General features: G+C 43.1%; 1 protein-coding gene across 2 annotated transcripts in view; it reads right to left on the reverse strand.

Annotated features, from left to right (window-relative positions):
• The window catches only part of PID1 (phosphotyrosine interaction domain containing 1), a 260,421-nt gene that overhangs the window by 81,394 nt on the left and 161,237 nt on the right, over positions 1 to 17,790 (reverse strand). The window contains exon 1 of one of the 2 annotated variants that reach the window (XM_012642585.1): positions 213 to 298. The exons of the other annotated variant lie outside the window; for it this stretch is intronic. Coding sequence (XP_012498039.1) covers positions 213 to 260 — 48 coding nt within the window. The 5' untranslated portion in view covers positions 261 to 298. Of the gene's footprint in view, positions 1 to 212; positions 299 to 17,790 lie in introns of those variants that run through there. 2 annotated transcript variants of the gene reach the window in all.

Here is a 17,790-nt window from a genome sequence, read left to right on the forward strand (position 1 = left end):
TCTCTGTGCCCACTCATAAGGATATATATAGATCTAAGATCCTTTGGCTCCTCAGATGGTTTAGTCCTCCAAAAGCCCCGGTGCTCAGATAAAACCCACCCCAGGCCTGCTTTGGCGGTGGAGATCTATTAAAGTTGAAACAGTCAGGGCCCCTCTGCAAGCAGTGATCAGAAATGAAAGGTTCCAAGTCCAAAACCCTTTCCTGCGCTTACCTGCTCCTTGGCAAGCCAGATGCTCAGGGAAGTCTGATAACGCAGCATAAGGTCTGGCAGCTGACAGCCCTTTCTTCCTTCAAATAACCCACTGCACTATCCACACTTCTCAGCAAAGATGACTACTCACTTCCTACTGAATAAATCTTCCAGTGATCTGTTACCCAAGAGATAGTGTGTGTTTTGCGCAATCCAAGCAGTCGGTGAACTTCGCTAACAAGGGGCTTCCTCCCCACATGGAAACTCAGGAACTCAGGGAGGATGGGGAAGGTATCTCGCCCTTTGTGAACACAGGATTAGTGGGCATGCGGTGAAAAAACATCAATATCCAGAGTTGGGACTGGGTGACAAATGCAAAAAGGGAGAGTTTTCATTTTCCAAAGGGCTTTTATGCTCCTCTGTCAACCATCTAGAGAGCAACTCTGCCTCCATCCGGAGAATGCACAAGCCAGTGTAGGCACGCGCTGAAGCTGAGCTGCGCGGCACACCGCGATGTCCTGGGTGGGCAACAGCAATAACTCGACAATGACCAACAACTAGAGTATTAACTCTAAATGTGAGCCAAATGCTGTGCAAAACGTTAGCGTGTCATTATCTGATTTAAATTCACAATGACTCGATGAAGGCAGCTTATTCTCACGCTCATTTTACAGGGCGAGGGATGGAGGCACACGGAAGCCAAAGAGTTTGCCCAAGGTCACAAAGATAATAATCGACTAAGGCAAAAAAATCTGACACAGAGTCTCTGGCCTTCTCACCAGCTTCAGTTGCCTCCTCTTAGTGTCAAACTTGTGCTCTAAGACCACTTGCGATGCTCGAGATGTCCATATCCTACTCTCCAGGACCTACGAATACGTTACCTTACACGTTAGAGAGAACTTAACATAGACTATGAAATCAAAATTGCTAAATAACTGACCTTAAAATAAGATTACCCTGGATTATCTAGGGGGCCCAATGGCTCTTTGATGAAGAGAGGGAGGCAGGACTGAGTGTCAGAGGGACGCAGTGTGAGTGGGCCTTGACTGGCCGTTGCTGGCTTTCAGCACGGAGGAAGGGTCACACACCAAGGGATGCCGGCAGCCTGGATCCTGGGAACAGCAGGGACCCAGATTCTCCCCTACACCCCCCGGAAGGGAACACAACTATGCCCACACCTGGATTTTAGTTCACCGAGACCCATCTCAGACTTCTGGCCTGCAGAACTGTAGGATAAAATAAGTTTGTGTTTTCTATAACACTATATAGAACTGTTCTAGAATACATATAAACATAGATAAATTTACAGACTCATCAAAAATAAACAAACAAATGTGTGTTGTTTTAAGCCATGAAGTTTGTGGTCATCTGTTACAGCAGCACTAGGAAATTATTATTAATAGAGTCTAAGACTCAGTAATTAAGGTCTTACAGCAAAAAGTTGATCAAGAGGAAGAACCATGTGGGCCTACAAGTGAGGAGGAGAGTGAGCCGGTCCCTCCTCAGGCCAGCTCAGAGCTGCGCCTTTTCTGCAGGGGAGGAGGATTGAAGCCTGACTCGAGAGGCTGCCGTGCCATTTCTGGCGCTGCCTGTCACTAGGCAGGGAGATGTTTGTCGTTCTTATCACAGAGTGAGGGCTCATTCTCATCAAATCTTCCTGTCATCTTAATAGAAGCCACAGGAAAAGAGCCCTCGAGGTGCAGTTATATATAGCCTCTGTCCTGAGAGGCCCCACTTGACAATTAGAGTGAGGCAAAGCCAGGCACAGAGCACCGCGGGAGGACCAGGCTAGCAGGACTGGCTTCCACCTGCCACGGCGCAGCTCGGCATCCAGGACCGCTTCCAAAGCCGCCTCCCATGAGGCTTTAGAGAAAGTGCCATCTCTCAGGGATTAAAGCCTCAAGGTCCCTCACAATTTTAGCAGAAATTTTATCCAGTCTCTTAGAATCAAGGAGCCTGACAGAGAGGGAGTTACTCCTGGTATTCAAATTTCAGATGTTACAGGCAAAGCCTTGTTCATCAGACATCAAATGTTAACAGAACTTCACCTCCTTAGGGCTATGACATCTCCTTGTAAATTGGGATGATAAAACCCACATCACAAAATGATGCTTGCAAAGCGCCGAGCACAGTGCAGTGGCACATGCTCCAGAGAGGTAGATTTCTAGCAAAAAAAAAAAAAGTATCTGGGTGTGGGAGGAATGTCCACCGACATCTGAGTCCCCCACTTGGGCCTGGGCACTCTCCTAGGTGACAGTCCCCAGTCCCTGCAGTGAGGTGGGGTCATGTGACTAGCACCTGTCAATGTGACGAGGAAATTGCTGATGCGGTCACCTTCAGGGAAGGCACATGGTTCTCACTCTTTGTCTTCCTTTGTCTTTTACTAGATGCCAAGGACCCAGGGGAGGAAGCCAAGGCCCCAGGGCATGCTGGGTGGAGCGACCAGATGGCAAGAGCTGAGACGCTGGACCCTAGAGAAGAGCCCCCTCATTGACAGCTCATATTGGATTTTTCTGCGTGTAAGGAATAAAGACTTATTATATAATATTAAGCCACAGGGGTTTCAAGACTACTGGTTATGGAAATTAGCCTAGACTAATATGCTGGATTTTATAAATCCAGGAACTCCTCTAAGATTGGTGATTCGGCAAGCTGCCCATCCATTGCCTACCTTCAGATCATCAAAGAAAGCAAGATGCTCTGTTATGATAGGCTTATATTTCTTGTTAGGCTTTTTTATTTCAATATACAAGTAACTTGGCCTTAACTGGTTTATCTGCCTTTTCTACAAGAGCCTGAGCTTCTAGAGGGAACTATCTAATCTGTCCTTCCACCTCCTCCTCTGAAGCAATGTTACCAAATTAGTTGTCCTCAAAGATGAATGAAGGAAGGAAATTTACATTGCCTGCCACAGCGCTGGCTTATTTGGTTCAGCCTCAGTTACAGACAACCTTTCAACTAAATAGCCTGTGAACGGCCACTGCACATGTCCCTGTGTGATAGCTATTAATTACCCTGACAAAGCAATACAGGTAAATGAAAACAAATGTTTGCAAGAAATGTTTAATATGAACAGCATATTCAGCAACACAACTAAGAACAGGCTAAGAATTGACTTGATGGTGGAATGTTATAGAGGGGTGTTACGCTGATTTTGAATAATAAACTATATGTTTTATTTGATTTTTTAAGTTATAAATATTTTGGACTCAAATTAGTCTGAACTCATATAGTGAGTACTGTGTCACTCATTAGGAATTAATCATGCACTATGATTCATTTGGCACCTGTTTTCTTGAACCCACAGTAAATCGCTAATCACCACAGTGAGCTTCCAACTTACAAAAGCCCAGCGTAGGCAGTGCTCACTCAGAAATGCCCTGCTGAGAGTCTCAGGTTCTTATCTCGTCTCTCTGGCTTCCTAGACATGGAACCTTGGAGAAGTGACTCTATAGCTTCAGAGCTTCTGCTTCTCGGAGTTGACTTTCTCGCCTGTAAAATGCGTATAATACTGGTGCTTAACTCATAAGGAGGGAATGAAATGAGAAGTCACGTGAAGCATTTCACATCCCACTTGGCACGTAAGGAGGCTAAGCACATTGCTGGCTGGAAACAATGTAAGTGTGGGGTTTTGGGCAGGTCCCTAAATCTCTATGGGCCTGAATTTCTTCACCTAAAAAAATAAGAACAGACACAGACACAAATATCCCTCCGGCGTCACAGGGCTAAATGCACAGCTCTGACAAAGTCCCCAAGCAGGAAGCAGAATGAGCCAGATAAGTGGCAACCACCACTCGCTGCATGGTTATGTAGTGGGTGCATTTTGTGGAGCAAAGTTGTTTTTTTTTAAATGGCCAATAGACTTTGATCCTCCTTGTGCAAGAAGGCCTACCACATTTTAACATGCTATTGCTAAATTTATCTCAGTTTTAGAATAATAGGAAGGAATGTCCATAAGCCAGGGAGATCTAGGGCACTTCCTCTAGCCTGGACTCCAATCTGATCTGGGCCCACTTCACTCAGACCAGCACCACATGGAAAGGAAACACCACCTCCTCCCAGGGGGAGACTCAATCAGCACCAGTGGGTTTCCTTCCGACTACGGGCAGTTAAAAGCTGAATAACCAATTCAGCAATGCTAAACCCAATCCGTCCCCTCAGGACAAAAGGAAACAGTTCATTTGAAAGTGGATTAGATCCTGGGATCTGAGATATGAAAATTAAAAAAAAAAAATTCCTTTGTAAATGGGTGAGAAGGGGGCTAAGGGGCGTGAACTCACCAGTTCTTGTAATTGCTCTATTGCCGCCAGTGACTTCACCTGCTGAGTACTGTCGGGTCCCGAGTCACCCGGAACTATAATGTGCGCGGCTCCAGCAGACTGTCTCAGAGGGAGGTGAGTTGCTGCGCTAAGTGCTTTCTGTCCCTCGTTTTATATCTGTCCTCAGAAAAGCCCAGCTACGTACATACGATTATCCCAGTTACAGATGAGGAAACCGAGACTCAGAGAAGGCCAGTAAGCAGCTGGAGTTGGCCTTGCCCCTAACACACATTACTTCTAAAAACATGCTCTGTCCCTTAAACACCCAGCCCGGCACAGAGACAACATGCAGTGGGCATTACTTTCAGCAAAATGTCCCTCCTTTGAAGAAAACCACAGGAGTAGCTGGAATCAAAGCAAAGACTACTTAAGTCCTTAGCATATCTCCAGGAACAGAGTCCACTGAGGTCTTGCTTACCAATATGCCTGCCTTCCCTTGGTGTTTTGACATGATTGTTCATAACTAAAATTTCTTCCCTTCCTGCAGCATTTTATATTGCACAATACATTCCATTACTGGCATTATATTTGGTTCTCATCAATAACATTGTGAAGCAGGTTTAGTCAATAGCATCGTCCATTTTGTGGGTACGGTAAGGTGATTTGCTTAGGCCAGGGGTCTGCTTCTTGGTCCATACACATGAGTCCGCAGGGCAGCCCGGGCCAGAGCTGTGCCCCAGACCACGTGAGTCAGAACCCACAGGGGTGGCAGCCAGAGATCAGTAAGGTGATATATCACATGAATACTTTTTGCATTGAGGAGATGTCAAAGTGAATATATTGGGTTAAATAAAACATACTATTAAAATTAATTTCATGTTTTTTTCACTTTTCCAATGTGGCTATTAGAGAATTTGAATGGTCTGTGTGGTTCATATTACACTTCTATTGGATGGTACCGCCTTAGGGCAAGTCTGTGCTCACTTCACATTCATTTCCTACTTAACCATCCTATCAACCCTGTAACATGGAGACTCCAATGAGCCCCATTTTACAAATGAGATAACTGAGGCACAGAGGGTGGAAGCACTTTGCCCTAGCCATAGAAGCATGGAAAAGTGGAGCTCGGATTTGCTCCAGACAGATCAGAGCCTGGTTTACTCTTAAACACCACACTGTACACCATGTTTTCTGTGCAATGGAGTCTGTGTAATATAAGTTAAATATGTAGGGAAGTACCTAAAGAAATAAAGTCCTTTCTATTATTTCGCTGAAGGATCTACTACCTACACATAGATTTGAGTTCATATGTCAAGGTCAAATATTAATAATTTGAAGAACCGAAGTAGTATATTTTTTTGGTGATGAAATACTTCATTTGTAACAAGGCTGGCATAAGATACATATCCTCATCTTTAAAGGCAGCCATTTAAAATCACAGGATTCTGGCTTAGCTCTCATTGTCCACCAAAGAATAGATCGAACATTCTTTTTTGTGGACACAACTATAGTCTTGCAATCTTATTTTTGCAATGATGATTGATTTCTGGAAAATTTAGTTTCAACTGATTCCAGATACTGAGAACAAAGCCCAAAACAAAACAGCTAAATCCTGTGGGAGGGCTCAGGACAAGTGGGGACTCTATATGAAGACACGGTGAACCATCCTAGAAGGCACTAAGGACTAAATTCCATGAGTTTTCCAGTAGCTGCTTGTTAAGTCATTTGTTAACCAGCCATTGCTTTGAAAGATAAGACCAGATTCTCTATCTATTTAAGGCAAACAGCAGTGGGATGTTGATAGACATCTTCAAGAGAGTCTGAAGTGATACAATGAAGAATTTACTTCCATCCACCAGCTGGCCCCCTGTAAAACCAGCTAGCCAAGGAGCTAGGTGGTGAAATATGAAACTTACTTTATGCAAGGGAAACACACCCTACTTACTGCAATCAACTCACAACTGATGAGCTGTGTATAAACTGATGTTCCGATCAATTGAATGATCTTTTTCAATTGCCTCAGAAATACTTTGTCTTCACATTAATTGGTGTTGGCTTCTGAATTCTTCTGTATCTAAGTAATCAATGAAACAAACCAGGACTTGCAGGCACTAATAATTCATAGTCTTGAAAAATGCCTTAGTACTTTCTGGGATGAGATGCAGCACCAATAACTGAATAGATCAGCAGACATCTGGGTCGACAGCTAGGCAGCTGGGTCAGTAGTCAGAAAGGGAAGAAGAAAGGTAATGAAGAGCCTGGCCTAGTATAAAGAAATAAATTAAAAGGGAAAAAGAAAAACAAATGAATAAGTAAACACAGACCAATTACCTAAAGGAAACTTCTTAAAAACAAAGGACTGAATCTGAATATCATTCAATAATAGGTATCTCATAGTTGGGAAGATTAAACAAACACTTCAAAAAAGTCCTTTGCACAGACTCTATCACATATAAAAATCCAATAACCGTTCATTGTTGTTTCTCTAATTACCACGATTACAACTTTCAGGGCAGGGACTGTGGCATAGGCACCTTCCTAATCCTTGCTCTGACACAAAAAGCACCTCCTGCTGTGCTCTACACAGGACAGGACGTTTGCATGAATTATTCTCTTTCACCAATTGTTATGGCCTGAATGTTCACATCCTCTCCCCTCCCAAATCCGCATGTTGAAACCTAATCCGCAATGAATAGTATTAAGAGGTGGGGCCTTTAGGAGATGACTAAATTATGAGGGTGGAGCCCTTCTCAGTGGGATTAGTGCCCTTATAAAAGTAGCCCAAGGTAGCTCGTTTGCCAATTCCTCCATGTGAGGACGCATAGAAGGTGCAGTCTATGAAGCAGAGAGCAAGCCTCCCCTCACAGAATCTGCCAGAGCCTCAATCTTGGACTTCCCTGCATCTAGACATACATTTCCATAAGATATAAATTTATGTTGTTTATAAGCCACCCAGTGTATGGTGTTTTTGTTACAGCAGCCAAACCGACCAAGACACCAATCTTGATATTCTGGATTCATCAGGGATTTAGGAAACTAGGGTGCAGTGGACTGAATAGGGTCCACCAAAAAGTCCTAACCCCAGTACCTGCAAATGTGACCTTATTTGGAAATAAGGTCATTGTAGATGTGATTGAGTTGAGGATCTAGGGGTAAGATCATCCTGGATTTAGGGTGGCTTCTAAATCTAGTGACTGGTGTCCTTACAAGAGACGGGAGAGGGAGGTGTGAGACACAAAGACACAGGGAGGAAGGCCATATGCGGATGGAGGTAGGGATTGGCATCATGTGGCCACAGACAAGAAATGGCAGGAGCCCCTGGAAGCTGGAAGAGGCAAAGGACCCTCCCCTGGAGTCTTTGCAGGGACAATGGCCAATGACCGCACTGACAACTTGATTTTAGCTTATGGCTTCCAGAACTGTGAATGAATAAATTCCTGTGTTTTAAGCCACCAACTGCGTGGTATTTTGTTGCAGTGGCCCTAGGAAACCAACACGCAGGTGCTTTTTAGAACCAGTGGGAAAGACTTCCTAATCTCTGGACACAAACATATTCTCCTACAAAAAATATTCTACTTCTTCACCCAATGGCAATGGGAGGCAATGAACTGGTTTGGGGAAAGCCACAAAATGGCCAGGTACCCTCCTGAAATTTTACTAAAGAGAACAGTGAGATGTGCCTCCTTTCACCCTAAATCTGACCGCCAAGAAAAAGAGCAGAAATTAATCAGGATGCAGCACATCTTGTTTATGTAACATAAACTTCCACAGACTCCAAAAATGTCCTTCATAAGTCTAGACAGATGACAATATGAGTTTTACCCAGGTTTCTTATAATCAAGTTGTTGATAGTGCTTTTTTATTTGAGCATTTTGAAACAGAAGAGAACAATTTTGCTTTAAAGTCTCACCCGATAAAAACACTGAGACACCGTCTGCATGCTAATGCCTCTCACTCTTAATGTGCTCTGCGGACTGGTAGCATCAACAACCCCTGGAAGCTTGTTAGAAAATGCAGAATTCTAGGACCCTTGCCAGAGCTACGGAGTCAGATTCTGCATTCTGACAAGAGTCCCAGGTGTTTGGCTGGCACAGTAAATTTTGAGAAGCTCGCCTCCAAAGCATTTACTAGACAACTAGAAAAGAAAAGGAAAAAATGAAAACGATTATTTCACGTGTTTCACTATTTTTGTTGAATACAATATTTTCTAATTGAGTTAGACTCCTATATAAGAGTTAGTCCCAGAAATCGAAGGGATCAGAAGCAGTGCTTTTTGTAAATTATCATTTTCAGCTGGGGCTTTAGTCTCTCATTAACTCAGTTACTAGGAGAGCCCAGTACTCCCAGTATAGCTTAGCTAGTGACCACTACACCCTCTTCCACCACTACTCTGAGCACACAGCACTGAGGGACAGATGATACAGATGCATTGGTGAGCAAACAGTGACCAACACAAAGCAGAGGAGAGAGACACAGCCTACTTCAGCATGGTGAGGCATGGGCTACAAGTGCCTGGGTTCGAATTGAGCACACTTAGTCCCACCTGGGGGGACCAAGAAACATGTCCTGGAGGAAATGGTGTCTATGCAGAATCTTAAAAAATAAGATGCACAATCCTTGGAAAAGGACGTAGGGAAAGGCATTCTAGGCAGAAGGAACAGCATGAGCAAAGGCACAGAGATGTGAACGAATCTGGGCTCTAGCAACCATGGAGCACAAAGTAGGAATAGCAGAGGGATGGAAATGATGCTGGAGAGGTGGATAAAGGCCAGTCCGTGGGGACAGCCTCCTGGCCCATGCTAAGGACCTTGGACATTGTCCTTTGAGTGATGGGCAGGTTATCTTTCTGCCACTGCTGCTGGGAAGAAAAAAAATTCCTGCATTCTCTGGAGTATCTTACAAATCAGGCTTGATGATGAAATAATGAAGCTGTGAGTATTCTCAATATAATATCAGAAAAAATTGGGACATTTCTAAAAGGCAGAATACATTCTGCCAATTAGATTTTATGATGACAAGGTATAAAATACAGGAAATATTTAAGTCATACCACATGGTTAACTCAGGGCAATAATAGCTCTAGAAGGGAAATGTTATGAGAGGAAGCTCACTAATACCAAGACTTGTAGGTATATAAAAATGCAGAGAGTGGATTTAAATCCTTACAAAATATTTCCTGCTAAAAAACATCCTCAAGAAAATCACTGCGGTAATTTGGAGGCTGAATCACCTATTTGAAGAGATTCTTTGACCCTTCAAGATAAGGCACTGAAGGGCCTTTTGAGAAATGTGCAAATTCAAGCCCTTCGGGCTACAGAAACCTGAGTTCTAATACAGCGTGCATTTGTGTATTCAGGGCAACGAGTCAGAAAAATAACATGAAGTTTTCCAGGCAATTAGGGAAATAGAAAAGCCTGTGTTTGTCAGCCACACACTAGTCAGTGTGTTAACGCACCGGGGGCTGTGGTGCGGAATCCCCCGCGGGCCAGCCCGCAGACACAAATTGCCCCATTACCTGCCACCCGCTGCCTGGCAGATGCAGGCTCCCGTCACAGAAGGCATCAAGCAAGAGGAGATGGATGATTTAGGACCCCTGTCAATATCATCCCCAAATCACCACTGGTGCTGATGGAGGACCACTGGAGCAGTCCTCATAAACAGAGAGCTGAGATATTATCTATTTATTATCTGTGATTATTTAACATAACCGTATTTTGTATCTTTAATTAGAACACATGCATACAAAGGAAACACATGCAATACCTGGAATGCACTACACCGTGGCAGGACTTGGCATCCTGGGCGAATTAAAGGACAGGAAAAACAAACCCAACAGATCCGTATCTGCTGAGTAAACAGCAGCTGCGTTTATTGTCTAGCCAGGGCTGCAGTGCACCAGTGAAGAGCAGACTCCATCTCTGCATCTGTCCTATGTTACAAACCACCCTTTCCCCTGTAATACCCAAGCTGTTTCGGGATATTCCACCTCATCATACAGAACATATTAGAGAGGACTCAGTAACTGGGGGAGTCACTCCACCTGCTTGGGTCGACAGGTAGGAGCTTCGAGACTGCCCCTCCTCTGCTGGGCAGGTGCCTGGACTCTCACTCTGCAAAACGACCTCAGATGCAAGGACCTTTGGAACACAGCAGCACTCTTAGCGTGGTGTGGAAGGCTGGTTAACCGTGTTAACAAGATCCTTTGATTTTACGTGCTTTGTATCATCGATCCTTGGCCCATGACACATGCCAGGGATGTCCACGCAACTTCCTGGCTGTGGGGGTGAATCAGGACTCAGCCGGGGTGGGGATCCTGGAGCCAGAGTCAGGGTGGGAGCGACTACAGCCCCCCACTGCTGGGAAGGATGAGGTAAGAGGAGCACAAAATGAGATAGGTGAGGACAAGAACATCCAGTTCAAGGACAAGAGCCTTACCTAACAGGAAGGGTCTGTACCTGAGGAGAGGCAAAATAAGGTGAGGGAGGAGGAGGAGGAGGAGGAGGAGAGCTTCCCTAGGAAATGGGAGCCCCGCAGAGCAGTTCTCAGCATAGCAGCAGGGAGGACATTCTTATGGGGGCAGAGACTTCATGTTGGAAAAAAAACTATAAGATCTAAAATCAAAGGGTTGCAAAGACTTTGTTTTGATATCAAAGATGATAACAGAGAAAAAAATCAGTAACTGTATTGGAGAAATAAGGAACCCTAGATCTCTGGGTGAAAATGGTTATAGAATATTGTAATTATTACATAGAATATATGGTAATATTAAACATTAAGTATTAATATAATCATAGGATTGATCATTTCTATAAGGTTTGAACTTACAACTTTCTAAAAAAAATTTCATAACCATATTTTGTTTACTTTCCCTGGGAATTAAAAAACACACTCACATACATAAGAACTTAAACACTCTAACCTATCACATTTTAGGAATGGTCTGGCCCTAGGCTGGGACGTGAGAAGTAGAGCAGGGGACAGTGAGGATGGGTAGTTAGTGCCATGACATCCTCTTCTTCTGCATGTCTTGAGCCCTCCGCCCTGCCCAGCTTTCCAGCCCGGGACCCACCTGGACAGTCAGGAGAGAGCCCAGGGCATCGAGGACGCTAACAGAGCAGCAGGCGCCACCACCAGCAGGGACAGAGCCATCGTGTCTGGTTATTGACCCAGGTGGGGTTCAGGCAGGAAAGAGGTTTCAAATAAAAGTCCTGAGGAATGTCCCAGGCATCTCCATTACAGCACTGACATTGGATTAGCCGGAATTCTTACTGTCTCAAATTAAACCATAAAAACATATACTGATATAGTGATATTTTCTGACCCAGGAATCTACAATTCGAGCATTGTATATTTAGTTGAAATCTGCCTTTTACAAAACCCAAAAGGATGGGGGAAAGATATGAGACTAAGGCTAAGGAATTCAAACAGAACCACTTTTCACTTCCTATATCCCAATTTTAGCAAAAGAAAATGAATTCTTATCTGTTTTTTTTGTTCAGATTGAATACTCAGTGTCACTGAAACAATAAGAACAATTCCAAAATGAGATCTTAAAAATTGTAATGGACCTATTTTAAATCCATTTAAGCCTTTTAATAAAGAATATACTGACTGAAAAGTAAAGCAGATTTAAAACAGCTTTTCCAACCATAGCAGTGAGCCTAATGCTCTGATCATATGATAAGTTATATGACATCAAAATAAAAATGAAGGCAATTTGAAATAATTTGGAAATAATCTTCCAAAACTTGTCTCAAAATGTCAGAGACAAAATTCTAGAGGGTTTAGCAAGAAAAGAGAAAGGCCGGCCAAAGATTCAAAGATGAATATCTTGTCTGAATTGCTGTGATTGAGGGAAAAGATAAGTGATTGAATGTCACAAAATCTTCAGAGCATCGCGGACAGTACATTAGCACATTGTTCCAACTGTTGTAGAGCAAATGACAACTAATTCCAGAATGTCCGCTAGCCGTGCTAAGACCTTTTCATCTGTTATTTCAACGCTAAAACTACTTCATCCATGCAAAGCTCTCAGTTCACACTGGTCCACATATATTATTATTATTATTATTTCCCTATATGCAAAACAAAACTAAAAAATACCCTCACCCTGGACAGGCAGAGAATTTTTTTTAAAAAGTTTGATTCTTTTGGCCATTTGCCTAGTTTCTCTGCTAACAAGAAAATGCTTCTGATGATTATTTTGCCGAGTAGCTTCCCCTAACGTTAGAGTTCACAACTAGGACTTTCAACCTTTCCCAATAATATACTCAGCTGCGTCAATGAACTTCACATCCAGAAATGCTTCTCTGAAATAGAAGGGGCAAAGTATTTCTACTTTTTTTAAAGAGAAATGAACCAGTCTGTCTCTGAAAGCCTCACACCTCAACGGAAACAATGGAACCCTAAAATCAGCTCACAGATGCCACTGCTACCTTCCCAGACGCGGTTAATTCAGCCTTATAACATTAACAATATTTTCACTTTGCTTTTGGTCTTGGAAGGTTCTCTCTGTACAGGTGAGCCTCATACCAAAGATCCATCTTTCTCTACCTTATGAAAATGCAATAACGTATGTTAATATCTGACTTCTCACCAGACCTATGTAAGGGTTCTTGTAAGTAGGAAAGCCTCCTAGAATGTTTCAAACATGATTTAAACTATGGAAATTTGATTTAGTTAACTTTGGGGGAACATATCTACTGCGTAGCCTGCAATTCTGAAATGAGAACAATGTAGTGACCTATTGGTACGAATTCAGCAAGTCACCCAACCTCCTCATGCACTGTACGAATGTGCTGGGGTGGACAGCGAGGTACCTTGCAGATCTCAAATTCCACAATCTTAAAATAAGTTAGGCAGCACTCCTTCACTCTGTGACAAAGAAAGAATAAAATATTCTGGTTCCGATTTGGAATGGATCTTAGGTGTTATGTAGCCCAATGTCATCATTTCATACATGAGGAAACCAGGAGGGGACCCAGACACTGAAAGTAATTTGCTCAAGGTCACCTAGGCCTTTCCTAGTTAGTGTGGTGGTTATTTTACATATATTTATAAATTTCCCATTTCATAGATGAGAAGACTGAGGCAGAGAGGCTAAGTAATTTGTGCAAGACCGTGTGGGCAATGGTGGGCTAGGATTCAAACCCAGGCCCTCTGGTTCTTAGTCAGCCTCAGAGAAACCAGCCAAACAAGGACATGGAAGGGTAATGGCTAATTTTATGTGCCAACTTGGCTAAGCCATGGTACCCAGATATTTGGTCCAACAGACGTCTCTGTGAAGGTATTTTTCAGATGGGATTAACATTTAAATCTGTAAATTTGGAGTAAAGCAGACACCCTCTGTAATATGGGTGAGCCTTATCAGAGCAGCTGAAGGCCTTGACAGACAGAGACTGCCCTCCCAGGAAGAAGAGGGGATTCTGCTGGCAGAGGGCCTTTGGACTCAGACTGCAGTGTCATCTCTTCCCTGCATCTTCAGCCTGCCGGCCTGCCTTGTATATTTAGACTTGCCAGCCCTACAACTATGTGAACCAAGTCCTTGAAATCTCTCTCTCTCCATATACATATATATACATGCATACACACACACGCACACATGTACACATCCTATCAGTTTGTTTCTCCGGAAGATTCTGACTAATACAGTTATGAAATTGAAACTGGAACCCAGATCTTTTTTTCTCACTCTTCAGGTTGTTTCTGTTCCATCTGAGAGGTGTAGCCATCTGGTCACTGGCAAAGTTTTCTTGTGCTACGCCCGGACCACTGTAACAGTGTCTTGACCAGCCCCCCTGCCTCCAACCCTGCTCCCACCCTATCCCTGGCCAGAGATTAGCCCTTGAAATGCAGAAACTGCCAACAGTCAACTGCTCGAAACTCCTGGACAACCCCTCAGCTTGGCACGCAGGTCCTTCACGATGCGGGCCCCTCTTCCCTGACAGACTGACTTCCCTCCACTCCGCTAGATTCAGCTTCGTGCCGAACGTGCCAAGTGACCCCTCCCTCCGAGTCTTCACCATCCACACTGCTCAACGTGACTCAACTCACACTGTTATTTCCTCTGTGAATCTTGTCCCCACAATATTCCACATTCCTCCTCTGAGTTCCTGAAACATATTTTGTAACAGAAATCACCTCCTTGTCCTATAATTACTTGTGTGCACTTGTCTTCCCCACTCACCTATGAGCTCCCTGAAACCAAAGCCCATGTCTCATGAATCTCCAGGAACTTGCATGACGGATTTTCCATGCATTTTTATTGGACCTATAAAAACCAAATACCCTAACTCTTAGTTAAGGATAGACCTAATTTAACTTGAATGGTAAAATTTGGTTGTTTCCTTCTATACTATTTTTCACATGTTATTATTGAGCAATAAAAAAATCAGAGTTTAGATTTATAATCATCTTAATTTTTAAAAAGAATAATAGAATACTTGGAATTTATATTCGGCTTAGAATTCAATTCCTATTTTACACTGCTCCTTTATGTGACAAACTCAGTCAATCAACCAAAACAAACAGCTGCACTCCTCATTCAGGTGTGTAAGCATCTAAATAATAATTAAAGGAAATTCTATTACATCGACCAGAAATGTCAACATTTTCAAAAATTTACCATAAAGTACACATTTCAAAGCAGAATTTAAGAAGAGGAAATACATGGTTTGAATCCTTCAAGTAGCAATGTTTCCTAATCTGTGTTTTTAAAAATCCTTCACCTAAGTGTTATTTTTTTGGACTCTGCCCTATTCACAGCCAACACTCAGAAGTCCATCTAGCGGGAAACCACGGCAACATCGATTCAGAATAATGGCCCACCAGACGTGCCCCACATCATCAAACCATACTGGAGAGGATATTTTCAATATTTTATTGTGTTAAGGCCTTGAACTTAACAATCCAGAAACAGCATTTACTCAAAGTTACTGTGTGAGTTTTCTGCTGGCCCCAAATCCAGAGGCGAGTCAGCTGAGTTCATTTTCTAATTGCCTCATGTGTTTCCTTCTACATTCCAACTGGCTTCCAAGTGAAATTCCAAAATAAATAAATAAATCATTTTAATCAGAAGGGGGAATTCTACACAGCTTAGTCACGGGCCATTGAGCTGTCAGGGCAAAATCGGATCCTGCGTCTTTATGTTTTACCGTCTCACCCAGCGTGAGCTGGGCTATCCCTTACCAAGGGCACCACGCCCGCCACGCCCTCCACAGCATCCGCACGCATCTTGTGTTGCAGTCCTCAACATCACACTCTCCCGGCTTTTTGCCTTCCACCCGGGTTGCTTTCTCTCAGTTTCCTCTGTAAGGTTCTCCTCCTCATCTCTGTACACAGCCTTCGACCTTGCAGCCCCACCCACGGCCTTGCCAGAGATGATCTCCCGTAACGCATGTCTTAGGAGGCCAATCAACTGCTCCTTGGGGCTCCTCCTGCGCCCGCTTCTCCTTTCATCTGCCTTTTCCCTGTGATGACTTCATCATCCCACACGGTTTTACACGTCATCTATAAGTGGACAGATCATGTGTGGATCATTTCGGCCCAGTTCTCTATTCTGAGCTCTGGATCAACACGGCCAAGATCAGCATCTCTATTTTGATGACCTACGTATCAAACTTAGTATAAGTCCAAAAGGTAACTCTTGTGGTTCCATCCACAAAACAAAACAAACAAACAAACAAGACTTCTCCTTCTTCTAGTCATCCCGTCATCAGTAAATGGAATCCTGCCCTCACACCAGTCTTCCATGCCCCGATCTGGGAGTTAGCACTGAAATCTTCCTGTCCCCCAGGCTTCACTGTCAATCAAGTCTTCCTTCATAATCTATATCAGATGTATCATGCCTCTCTCCGCTGCCACCTCCTCAGCCAAAGACAACTTTATTGCTTGTTTGGATTATTGAAAAAATCTCCTGCTAGTTCTCTCATGCAGCTCTGCCTTTCTCCATCCTTCCTTTCTCTGAAGCTAGGGTGATGATGTTTCCACCCTCTCAGAGCTTCTAGTAATTTCCTGTTGCTGTAAGATAAAGGTCAAAATCTGTTGCATGATCTCCAAGGCTCTTCCAAGACCCAAACCAAAGATTGTCAATGACTCTTCCCTGCCTATCCCCAATGCATCCTTCCACCTGCTCTCCCACTTCAAATCTCTCTGTTTCTCAAACATGACAAGATCCTTGCTGCCTCAGGATCTTTGCTCATACTCTCGCCTTTGCCTAGGTTCTTCTAGCCCTCAAGCCTCCACCACCTGCCACACTCCTTCCCATGTTTCTAGTCTTAGCTAAAGGGTATTTCTTCAGGATACTTCCCTGGACCTCTGCACTCAGTCTAGATGTCCTAAGGGAGGGGTCATAGTACTATGCCCTTTTCTTTCAATCATTTATCCTCACTTCAGTCAAACTATAATAACTGGGTGGTTTATGATGCACTGTCTATCTGTCTCTCTTGGTAGACTGTACATTCCATGAAGCTGGGACAGTTACTATTAATGTTTTCTTCACTCCTGTATCTTTAGCGACTAAAGCAGAACATGGCATACAGTAAGTACTCAATAAATGCTGAATGAGTAAATCAGTAAATGGATGGATGAATCAGTGAGAAGGAAAGAGATATTTGTTCAATTCCTTTTTTTGTCTTCCTTCTACATTCAAACTATCCATCATTTCTTTTTGTCCTCTTGATGTAAACACAGAATAATGAAAGGAAAAGCAAAGTGTTGGCTTATCTGGAAAGTCTCTCCTGCGCAGGATTGGTAGTAATAAGCAATATTATTTTAGTAATATTACTCCCTGTTTTCTAGGCTTAACAAAGTGTTCTTCATTTCTAGTATTCAATTGTCTGTATGTCAGAAGAATGCCAAGATGATGTCCTTAGTATTACAAGGGGAAAAAAAAATCCTGGCTCAATCACTACTAACCAGCTCTGAGACTAAGGGTGAGTCAGTCAATAGGTCTACATCCCAATCATTCTTCTACTTATTATTGAGTTGTAAGATTTCTTCATATATTCTGGATACAAGTCCCTTATCAGCTATATGATTTGCAAATATTTTCTTCAATATTTTAGTGCACAAAGTAGGTTAATACCAGGTAATGAACCTCCTTTCGGGAATGATGTCTTGGCAGGTCAGATTACTGTGAGGCTCTGCTATATCTTAAAACACAGCAAGGCTAGAAGGTAGCACAAGAGATCTTCTCTGTATGTGTTTGGTAAATTAAAACCTGAGGCAAAAACAAAGTAGAATAAAATTTCTAGTCTTCAGGCATTATGCTGAGTTAATTTTATTATTTTCTTTTTGATCTAACAAGGAGTTTCAAAAGAGAAATCTGGAGTTTTGTTTTT

Source organism: Propithecus coquereli, unplaced genomic scaffold, assembly GCF_000956105.1.
Source record: "Propithecus coquereli isolate 6110/MARCELLA unplaced genomic scaffold, Pcoq_1.0 Scaffold18, whole genome shotgun sequence".
In the NCBI taxonomy this organism is placed as follows: Eukaryota; Metazoa; Chordata; class Mammalia; order Primates; family Indriidae; genus Propithecus; species Propithecus coquereli.